Raw genomic sequence first — 11,421 nt, 5'->3', positions numbered from 1 at the left:
TAAACATACCCTTATGGCAACTCCTTTTACAGGGGAGCAAAATGACCACAGTAGTCTGCATGCCCTAAAACTCCAATCAGCAACAACTCCTTTTATGGTGACTCCCAAGACTGGCCCCACAATCATCATGAGAAATTGACACCTGAGTCAAAAGCCACTTTCAAACTTACAAGCAAGGTAGGTGGGCTCCACCCCCCTAGAATATCTATGTGAAATGTTTGAGCACATTGAATCAATTCCTTGGCACCCTCCTTTTACCAAAGGTATCACCTTCCTTGGAGTCTTTTTTATACTTCTAGTCCTTGTATAATTTTTTGTTGGTCTTCACATTGCCTTACATGATAACGGGCAGTGCATCATGGCAGAGCATGGACAGTTGCATTGCTGCTCAAGGTATTTCCAAAAAGTATGTAAAGCAGCAAAACAAACAAAACTAACCATATTTACCTTGTTCAAAATTGGTTATGGTTTGGAAGCTGCCTTTTGAATCACAGTTTCTGGCTCATACTACAGAAAAAGGTAGTCTTGTCTGTGTGTGTATCCATTTCAATATTAAATTTCCATGGAAATCAGTTGGGTCACAGTCCACCCATCCATTCACCTGTGAGTGTCTTATTATTATCTTCAGTCAGCCACCCACAGACCTATGAGAAATCGCTAACAGGCATTTAGCACCACCTATAGTTTAATTATACCAGACATAGGCAACGCCGAAATCCACTAAATATCTACATCCAGCCAATAGCACACATTTAAACAAAGCTGGAATCCACAAAATACCTCAAGACCCAATCATATACCGTTGATGCAACCTTCATCCGTTTCAAAGGTGCCGACTGACAGATTATCCCGCTGCGCTATGCATCAACGTCGTTATTCGCACCCCGCCGCTTAGCCCCATTATGCCTAATTACATGGCTTGGATTTTGCCTTGCGCGCTTCGCGTATGTTCAGCGCATCGAGTTCGCCGCAAAATTTGTTGTTGGAAGATTGCTTAGCAACGGTGCTGCCATCCATCGCTATGGAAAATCCAGCGCAAAAACAGTAGAATTATGTGCCGCATAAAAAGCCTATAGAGGCCAATATCTTATCTTAACAGGAGGCTCTGGCAGCAGAGGCGTAGTTTTGCAATGCGAGTTTGGGACTGAACGGTAAAAATGACCCAACCAGCGCTGAAAACATGCCAACAAGCAGATTTCTCCCCGGAATTTGCCCACTTCCTTCTCAAAGTTGGGGCAAGGGGCTGACGGCCAAGTGGGGGGGAGGGGGGCGGCAGGGTGCTCGGGGGTTAACCCCCCTAGTTTAATATAAGACTACACCCCTGTTTGGTACTCCGCTCTTTTGCTGCAAGGCTTCCTGGCGGTTTGTAGCTGCCAGCGCAGCGCCTACGACAGATCTTCAAGGTTTTTCTCAACTTGCGAAATTATACATCGGGCTCGCAAACAATTATTCCAAATCTTCAGCCTCCGTTTATTGGTTCTATTCAAATATGCGCGGCCAGACCTGGATGCCACCTTCATTGCCAATGTTCCGGAAGAAATAGATATGGATAGTCAGGTTTGAACAGTTAGGTTAGAGCATAAGTTTCTTTTCAATCGGAAGGGGCAGGGCGGGCTCCCTGCTCATGCTTGGGAAGACAATAGGCTGAATCCGGAGAAAAATCCATCTGTTGACGTATTTCAGGAGTAGTTTCGCCATCTTTTACTGCTTGGCCCCGTTCTCACCCCCACCCCACTGCAACCTTCATGTGAAGCTACACGCCGCTGAACGCCGTTGTTCCGGATCTTCTACAGGAGCCTTTCTCTTCCACCGCCTCGCATTTTAAAACGCCGCCACCGATAAAATAGTAGAAGAAAACACCTGCCGCGCGTTGTAACACATCAACCCTTTCCCTGGGGCCTTCGATGTTTTGCCACATGATGACGATATACGGGTGGCCGCCTATTGTAAAGCGGCACCGTCCTCCCAATACTTCAACTTAACGATGGAAGCGGCTTGAATCAGTCGAGAGGCCATTGCGCGAACTGTGGTCCTCTTGGTCCGGGCGTCGGGTTCCCGTTCGCAGGAACGACACCAAGGTACCGCTAGAAATGTTTCAAAAATGAAGTTTTCGGTGAAATACACCTTTGCTAATAAAACCTGGCCCCGTATGCCTGCCTTTTCAGCACCCGGTCTGGCCCGGCCGCCCGACGGTGAAGGTTCCGGCCGCCATTTTGAACATTGTGAGCTCCGTGCCGGAAAACAGCGAGTCCCCGCACACATTTTATTGTCCTCAGTCACAGGGTGTGCAGTCATTCTCGCTAACATCATAATTTACATGCCTCATACCCAGAGATCCGAGGAGGGATGCACACAACGCATGCTAGGCTTTTGCATGCCTAAATGTGTTGCCGCAGCGCGTCACAACTGGTTCACACGCGTGCGCTATGCAACGGCCCTGAGACGATATGAACGTAAAGCAACACATCATTTTAGAATGTGGGCGGATGTATGACTTGCTATACACCTTTTTGACCGTGCCACATCACAAAGTGCCTGTAGCAAGCCTTCTCTCCAGCTGACGTCTGGCATCTAGCACAGGGAACAGCGCGTGCGACACCTTCAGCTGTTATACAATTACAATATGCAACAAATACCGCATATTGACACACTCCGAAAATTTGGCCCGCTTCCAACTGCAAATGCCCCCAGCCAACGCCGCTTATCCGAACATATTCGGCCATGCAGTTATCTTCAGCTTATTGTATTGGGCCAAGTAGAAGCCTGCGCCCGGCTTCGCTACCATCAGCCTTTTATGATCCGTAACGAGCGTGAACAATACGCTGGCCTCGGAAAACATCACACAGCATCCTCTGAAAGTCCGACGGCGTGTCTCCTCTTCTGATGCATAGGGGAGTGGATTACCTGAGTGCTTTTAGCGTAATAGCAAGCGTAAACGACGCTTTTGACACCCTGCACATCGACCAATGCAAACCCAGCAAAGGAGAAATCAAGTCATTCAATAACGTGGTATTGAAACGCTTTTTATACGATAGCCCACAATCGACGAACGTGCGCCATTCGTCAAGCCCAAGAGACTGAGTATGATACAGCTCTTCAAGACACCAGGTCAATATCACAACGCACGGAAAACACAAGCGAGACAGATAATTCCACACATGTGAAACCTCAATACACTAGTGGCATAGTCTGGTAAGTGAACACAAATGCAGCCACCAAAGAAATACCGCGTCCAAGCGATTACAAATCCTGAAGATTCCCATTTACTATCTACCAATTGGCTCAATTAGGTGTGCGAACGAAGTGCAATCACGCGTGGAATGCAGCCGTTGGTAGTCCTCCATCACTTCAGCAGCGCCTGACACTATCAGCCTCGAAGCCGACTCGGCAGCCACAGGACACCGCCAGTCTCGGTAGCCACAGGACGCCGCCAGTCTCGGTAGCCACAGGACGCCACCAGTCTCGGTAGCCACAGCACACCACCAGTCTCGGCAGCCAAGGACGCCACAGCCTCAGCAGCCACAGGACGCCATCAGCCTCGCAGCCACGAGACACAACCCTCGGCAGCCACAGGACGCCACCAGCCTCGCAGCCACAGCGCCACCAGCCGTCGGCAGCACGAGACGCCCTCGCAGCCACAGGACGCCACCAGCCTCGGCAGCCGCTTCAGCAGCCGCCGGCTCCAACAGCTGCGTGACGGCGGCACGGAGGTCGGCACGCAACGTGTCGCCCTCCTCCTGCAGCAGGTGGCGCAGCTCGTCGTCGGCCTGGTGCGGCCCGGCGGCCAGCAGCCGGCCCAGCAGCAGATCCAGCCGTCCGGTGCCCTCCAGCTGCAGCGGCAGCTGCCGGGCGCTGCGGTACAGCGCAGCCAGTGGCGCCGCCTGCCGCGCCGTCAGCACGCGGCCGCCCAGCAGCTCGGCGGGCTCGGTCAGCATGAAGCGGTCGGCGGCGGCCAGCAGCGGCAGCCACAGCCGTGGCGGCAAGTGGTCCAGCAGGCGACAGCCGCCGCGGCAGCCGTACGCCAGGTGCACCAGCGGCGCCCGCCACAAGCGCGCTCCAGCTCGCCCAGCGGCACGCGTCGGCTGCTGGCCTCGCGGAAGCCGCCGGTCAGCAGGGCGGCCAGCACTGGCCCGCCGGCGGCCAGCGGCGGCGCCGGCGCGCCGCCACCTCGCCGTCGGACAGCACCAGTGTCAAGTCGGTCGGGCCCGGGTCGGCGAGGTAGAGGCACGGCTGGGGTGGCGCGGCTGGCGGTGCCGCTGGCCAGGCTGGCACCAAGTGCTCGCCCAGCGCCAGCAGCGCGCCGGCCGGCCGGCTCGGCCCACTCGCCGCCGCCGCCGGCTGCGGTCAGCAGCAGCTCCAGACCCGCGCCGGCGCAGTAACAGCCGACGCAGGCTCGTCTGCAGGCTGTAAGACGCCGACTATTAGCGGGGACTGACCGGACTACGACACCATGGAGTACACCGACGGGACGAAAAGCAAAGCGGTGGAAATCTTCAGTCCATGCGCAGTGCTTGACGTGTTTCTCTTAAACGCGTCGATGTCGAGCCCACCAAAGAGCAAATACAGCTTAGGGAAAGACTAACAGCACAACGAGCACTTGCGCACGACTGCCATGACCGGCTCACGTGGACATCAGCACCAGCGCACACGAAAACCCGGCCGGGGCGTCCCCTCACCGGACGACGATGGCGGCGGGTGGTGACGGCTGCCATGGCCTCGGCGTCGCCCAGCTCCAGCAGTGACTCGAGCACGCCCTGCCCGTACCCGGTCTCGGCCACGGCGCGCAGCGCGTCCAGCGGCAGTTCGGCCTGCGCCGCCGACAGTCGGCTGACGCACAGCCACGCCAACCGCTGCCTCACCAGCGAGCGGAAGCAGGACGGGTTCCTGCCGGCACAGGCGGCGCTGGCGCACTCACAGCCTCCTGACTCGCCGCCAGCCGGGCCGGCAACAGAGTACAACCCCTGGCGACGCGAGCGGCCCTAGCACAAAGAACTTGCCACTGACAGAGCGCGCGGCGCAGGGCCAAGTAGTTCTGGTCACTAACGGCACAGTTGGGCTGAGGCACACAGCGATGGCGCTCCTAACCATACAGCAATGCTGGCGAACGAAATGGGTCGCCGGTAACAGAGATTTCTCATGACGCCGCGGGCCACCTCAAAAATAACTGACGCGTCAAGTACCATCGCAGATTGAATTCACGCCAATCCCGTGGCTGCAGCGCAGTAGCAAAGAGCGGAGAGTGCTGCTCTACGCCTTCCCTCTCACCTGCAGAGGCGTGCTAGAATGCGCGAGGCGCGCGCCTGCGGCCGCGGCGCGTGGCGCAGGTAGTCGAGAAGTGCAGCGCAGCTGGGCGGCGCGCTCAGCTGGCGGTCGGGCCGCTCAGCCTGCGACTCGCGCGACAGCAGCAGCAGCAGCCAGGTCTCCTCGTCGCCGCCGCGCCGCCGGCCGTCCGGCGAGCCGCGGCATCGCTTGCCGGGCGGCGAGCGCGGCGGCGAGCGTGACGCACCGTCGGCAGACTCGGCGCTCGGGCACCGTTTGGCCGCTCCGCCGGGCGATTCGGCCGGCGGAGAGGCGGCTGGGGAGTACCGGGGTCCTTTCCTCGGGGCAGGCGGCGACCACCGCGACCCACCTGGCCAGACTGGAGGTGAGAACTGCGAGCCTCCGAGCGAAGCGTCCGGTGAGAGCCGGGACCCGCCGGGCATGGCGGGCGGCGAGAATTGTGAGCTTCCGGGAGAGGCTGACGGTGAGAACTCCGAGCCTCCGGATAACGCGAATGGCGAGAATCGCGAGCCGTCGGGCGAGGCTTGACGCCGAGAGACGCGAGCTGGCCAAGGACGAGGCAGGCGAGCCGGGACCGGACCCACGAGGGCGGGCTGCCATCGGGCGAGCACTGCGGCGAGCTCGCCAGGCTGTCGGTGGGACTGAACGACTTGTACAGGCGCTCGGGCGGCTCGCCGGCGGCGCGCACCTGGCGCAGGTAGGCCGCGATCTCGCGCTCCACCTGCTGGTAGGTGGGGCTGTCGGCGCGGAACGTGCCCGGCGAGCTGGGCCGCTCGGCCCGCTCGGGAGAGCCGTCGCGCCAGCCCGACACGAGCGCCTGCAGCCGGCGCACCAACACCTCCAGCAGGCCGGCCGCCTTCATCTGCGCGAAGCCCGTCCTCGTCGTACACGAACTGGAAGAGGGCGTGCAGCACGCGGCGCCGGAGCGGCTCCGGCTCGCGCTCCGAGCCGAGCAGCGACACCAGCCAGGGCAGGCAGCCCAGCGCGCGCAGCCTCGCCCGGTTCACCGACTCCCAGCAGAACAGACACAGCGCGCTGACCAGGCAGCTACGGTCTGAAACATGCACGCCGTGCGTCACACAGACGTGCTGGAGTGACGGCAGCGCCTGAATGGAACAGGTGGTGCTTCTGTCAGCCAGTGGTCAAAGCACTGACACCATGAAATTACACCTGTGAGTAGATTACAGCAGCAACATTAACTGCACAAGGACAGGCGGAGATTATGCATAGCTCATGACAGTACTTGCTTTGCCACCCTTCCGGAGAAGGGGAGGAGGGGGAGGGGGGGGGGGGGGAGGGGGGAGCAGTCGAAGGGATCCGAGAGGCGACAAACGGCTGTTGTCGGGTGCGTTGCAATCTTACGCAACATAACCGCCGTACCGTTTCGCGTCCCAACATAACTGACCATGGAACAGCGACCTTTGCTTCGCGCACATTCATAGCGTTACGTTAGTGCACCGCGCCTCTCGTTTTCGCCCCTTACTCCACGCACTAGCAAGGGAGCTAACGCTGACCACCTCCGACGCGCCGTCTTCTAAGTCAGAATCTGGTACCGTCCCGGCCGCTGGCTGCCGGACTTGGCTCGACTTCTGGTCCGCACCCTGGTCCGGCTGCTGGTCCGCACCTTGGCCCGGCTTCTCGTCTGTGCCCTGGCCTGCCTCCTGGCCCCCGCCCTGGCCTGGTCTCTCGTCCCGCCGTCGGGCGCCGTCGTACAGCATCTGGAGCAAGCCCAGCTGGCCGAGCGGCGGCCGCAGCGACGACTCGCGGGCTAGCACCAGCACCAGGCGGAGCGCGGCCGACCCCAGCTGAGGGTCCGGCGACGCGCCGGCTCCGCACAGCCGCAGCAGCGCCGGTAGCGCCTCGCTGCACTGCTGCATCTGCCGGTCACACACAAACACTGCTGCATCCGTCGGTCACACATACACCCTGCTGCATCTGTCGGTCACACACAAACACCGCTGCACCCGCCGATCACACATACACACTGCTGCATCCGTCGGTCACACACAAACACTGCTGCATCCGTCGGTCACACACAAACACTGCTGCACCCGTCGGTCACACACAAACACTGCTGCATCCGTCAGGTCACACAAATACTGCTGCACCCGTCGGTCACACACAAACGCTGCTACACCCGTCGGTCACACACAAACACTGCTGCATCCGTCGGTCACACACAAACACGGCTGCATCCGTCGGTCACACACAAACACTGCTGCATCCGTCGGTCACACACAAACACTGCTGCACCCGTCGGGCTCACACAAACACTGCTGCACCCGCCGATCACACAAACACTGCTGTATCTGTCGGTCACACACAAACACTGCTGCATCCGTCGGTCACACACAAACACTGCTGCACCCGCCGATCACACAAACACTGCTGCTGATGATGAATGATGATTTGGGGTTTTAGGGCGTATCGACTGCTGAAGGTCATGCAGCGCCCAACACACACAAACACTGCTGTATCTGTCGATCACACACAAGCACTGCTGCACCCGTCGGTCACACACAAACACTGCTTGCATCCGTCGGTCACACACAAACACTGCTGCTCCCGCCGATCACACAAACACTGCTGTATCTGTCGGTCACACACAAACACTACTGCACACGTCGATCACACGCACATTGCTGCATCTCTCGGTCATACACAAACCCTGCTGCATCTGCCGGTCACACGCAAACACGGCCGCATCTGCCGGCCAGACATAGACACCGCCGCCATTCGTCGCCGCGCCCGGGTATGACTGCTTCTGAGGGCGATGCGATAGCATACCTGCACGGGAACAAAACACTGGCGCCACAAACGGCCGCGAGCTCACCTGAGCACCGGTCTCGCGGGCGGCCTGGTCGGCGAAGTGTGCCAGCGTCTTGAGAGCTTCGCGCGCCAGCTGGCCGTTGCCGGAGCCGAGACCGGCCGCCACCGTCACCAGGCACTCGGTGCGCAGCAGCCGGCGCTGGTGGCTGCTCGTGTCCGCCATGTTCCTGCCGGAACACATCGCCCGGTCAGCAGGCGCAGGCAGTCGGCGGGTCAGTAGGGGTGGCACGCCACGACGCCGTCAGGTTCCTGCCGCGACGGACGCGCGCCGCCAGGACACACAAGTTGTTGCCGCATGTTTAGTGAACCGAACCAGGCGTGTGTGGGGAAACATTCAACACCTGCCGATTATACATGTGTCGCCTACGGCAAGACAGCATGCCCGAGCGTTACTTCGTCATAGATCCCGACAGTGATACTCCTGGATCCCAAAGGAAATCTCGGATCCCACCGCAGAGCCTTCAGTGAGGATCCGTCTACGGGAGAACGCCCCGCCTGGACGCGAGGACTCGCTGGCCGGCTTGACGCGGTGGCCAGCCCCCGGCCGCACCTCCACAGGCGGAATATAGTGATGCGTAGATGGTCGGAGGGTGGTGCCTGACCCGGCTCGGCCGCCAGCAGCGCCGCCACCACATCCAGCGTGTCCTCCTGGTGCAGCGTGCGGCACAGCGATGGCTCTTGCGCCAGGTTTGCCAGTGTCCGGCAGCCACGGTTGGCTACGTGCGGGTCGGCCACGATCTGGATCTGCAGCACAGCGAGGCCGTAGCGCCGAGGCGTCACGCGACTGCCCGACGCCACACGGACGCGTCACACGACTGCTCGACGCCGACGGACGCGTCACGCAACTGCCCGACGCTGCACGGACGCGTCACGCGACTGCCCGACGCCGCACGGACGCGTCACACGACTGCCCGACGCCGCACGGACGCGTCACATGACTGTCCGACGCCGCACGGACGTTGGCTCTCTTCCGTGGCGGCGCAGCCCACATGCGCTTGCATCGAAACAATACAAATACTCCTCAACACATCGAGCCACTATATCAACACTGGTATGCTCACACCCGATGTATTGACTTTCTTACCAATGCATGTGAGGTGCAAACAACTATGCTCATCCTTCTTCCCTCATAGCCTGTGCCGAATGCATGACTGTTGAATAAATAAAATAAATAAATGTGCCCTGTGCCGGCACCTCCCGACAGCATGCTACCACAGTTCGCAGGCCGTACCACATTGAGGACAGCGTGGAGTCCGCCGTGACGAACGAAGTGCTGTCGCCCGGCCGGTCTGGTGGTGCAGTTGCCCAGTATGCTGAGCACCAAGTTGAAGACGTCCGCCGGCTGCGGCTCGCGCAGCAGCCGCGTCAGCTCCGCCAGGCCGCCGAGCTCCACGAACCGCTCCAGGCCGGGCCTGGTGGCGATCACGCGGCGTCGCACCTCGGCCAGGGTGGCCAGCAGCTGGTCCCGGTCCGGCTGGGCAGCCAGCCGGGCAATGGCCGCCTTGGTGTCAAGCCGGCCCATGGCTGCAGGGGCGGCTGCTCAGCTCTTGCCTCACCAGGCGACGACGCTCAAGCACACCACCTGGTGGGACAAACACAGTGGTCTGGCCATGACATGTGTCAAAATGTGATTGATCTGGAAACTGACATGCATGCTGGGTGTTGAGCATGCACCAACAATGCTTGCTATGAAGGCAAGCATGAACAGCAGTCATGACATCCTTAAGCATGTTTGAGTGCTACAGCCTTACAAGAGCACATTTTCCTATGAGTAATAATATATCAAGCTCAACTGGTCTATCATACTCCTCTCACATGTACAATTTGGTGGAGTTGTTTAAATGAAGTTCTAATGTTTTTGTGACATTAGGGGTGCACTATATTTCCTAGAGGGTTCAGACCATTTTTTGCACAACCAAAAAACATGAGAGTTTAGAAAATGAGCTTGTGCTCATGACTTTTCTATGAACCTTATCAAGCCACTGCAGATCCCAAATATACCTTGCTATCAGTTGCCATGCACCATGTAGAGCTCACAAGATGTGAGCACAGCACGGGCATTCAATACTGTCACAGGTGTCTGACTGCAATATGTGTGAGATTAGGCCTGGTATAGCACAACATGCTGGCTGTGTAATAATGCTAACTGAAAACTTCTGCATAAGACCAACATCAAAAACATTGCCAGCCACAAGAAATGACACTGCCAGGACTTAAACTCCCATCCTCTTCCACAACCAAACACAAGAACAGCTATCCTTATAAAACATCCAATAAAGGGTATGAAAACTTCTATCGTGATGGCAAAATTTAGCCAAAGATGACCATACCCAAGAACATTGCATAACAATGATTATTTTCCTTTGGTAGCTCATATTTTAATTGTGAGCAATGTCATCCTGCCAAAAAACTCCATGCCTATCCTCACACTCAGTGGTGCACATGGCAAGTAACCAACTCTGTGATATTTCAAAAGGTCCTGAATGGTGTGTGGTATTTTATACTTTTAGTACCTTTTTGCACACCAATTTTTGATAAAATAAAATAAGTTTTTGGCTCCAGGCATGTCAGATAAATGAACTGCAAGTATTTGATAGGCCACATAAATTCCCACTTGTTGAATGTGCCATCTTTTGTTTATATACTATGATTTAGTTATGCTTTAGTGTGACAAACATTTCTTCATATTGTTGTTGTTACCTAACAGCTGACCTTGAATGAACTCATTTGTCACTGAATTATGATGGACTTAATATGTAGTTTTCAGTGGCATGGTTTTACTTCCCCTATTTACTAACAGCTAATATACATTCACAACAGCTCCAATGCCTCTGTCAAATACTGCAAGTAACTATATGATTGGGGGCTGACCACAGCATTGTGATCTGCCATTTTGTTCAGGGGCTGAAATAAAGTAGAGAAAAATACAATTTCAGGAGTGATTGTGCAAAAATAAAAAATGACTGGCCTGCCCTTCCATCGAAGAAGCAGGCGCGAAAAACGTCCCTAAGCAGACCACTGTCAACATTACCTAGGTTTGCCCTACTACTTCCTCTCAATTACCGACGGCACCTTGGATCGAAGGTAGCACCCTACCGCACAGCACAGTTGAATAATCATGGACTGTACAGGACTCTAAAATCCGGCCTGATGAGCCTGACTTGTTTCATTCGCGCCGTATGGAATATGGACCGAACGTCACGCGAAAAGCAATTGCAGCAGCCGGGCTAACAAGTTTGCTACACACCTTCAGCACATGGCCCTGTCTGCAGCGAATCCCCGAATTTCACACGATTCTTGCCCTATCAGCTG

The 11,421-nt window shown here is 57.0% G+C and overlaps 1 protein-coding gene across 1 annotated transcript; it reads right to left on the bottom strand.

Annotated features, from left to right (window-relative positions):
- Positions 1 to 3,666: 3,666 nt before the first annotated feature.
- Positions 3,667 to 11,412, bottom strand: LOC119098198 (armadillo repeat-containing protein 5). The gene is made up of 11 exons (XM_037221124.1): positions 11,357 to 11,412; positions 9,341 to 9,691; positions 8,660 to 8,853; positions 8,114 to 8,276; positions 6,773 to 7,157; positions 6,223 to 6,334; positions 5,861 to 6,017; positions 5,266 to 5,384; positions 4,677 to 4,884; positions 4,173 to 4,230; positions 3,667 to 3,689 (listed from the first exon to the last, which is right to left on the bottom strand). Exons 2-11 carry the CDS (start codon positions 9,629 to 9,631, stop codon positions 3,667 to 3,669), a joined length of 1,710 nt encoding a protein of 569 aa, XP_037077019.1. The 5' UTR covers positions 9,632 to 9,691; positions 11,357 to 11,412.
- Positions 11,413 to 11,421: the final 9 nt, after the last annotated feature.

This window comes from Pollicipes pollicipes, unplaced genomic scaffold, assembly GCF_011947565.3.
Source record: "Pollicipes pollicipes isolate AB1234 unplaced genomic scaffold, Ppol_2.1 Scaffold_4740;HRSCAF=5597_pilon_pilon_pilon, whole genome shotgun sequence".
NCBI classification, from domain to species: domain Eukaryota; kingdom Metazoa; phylum Arthropoda; class Thecostraca; order Pollicipedomorpha; family Pollicipedidae; genus Pollicipes; species Pollicipes pollicipes.
The sequence above is the reverse complement of the archived record's forward strand: the minus strand, read 5'-3'. Positions and strand labels throughout refer to the sequence as shown.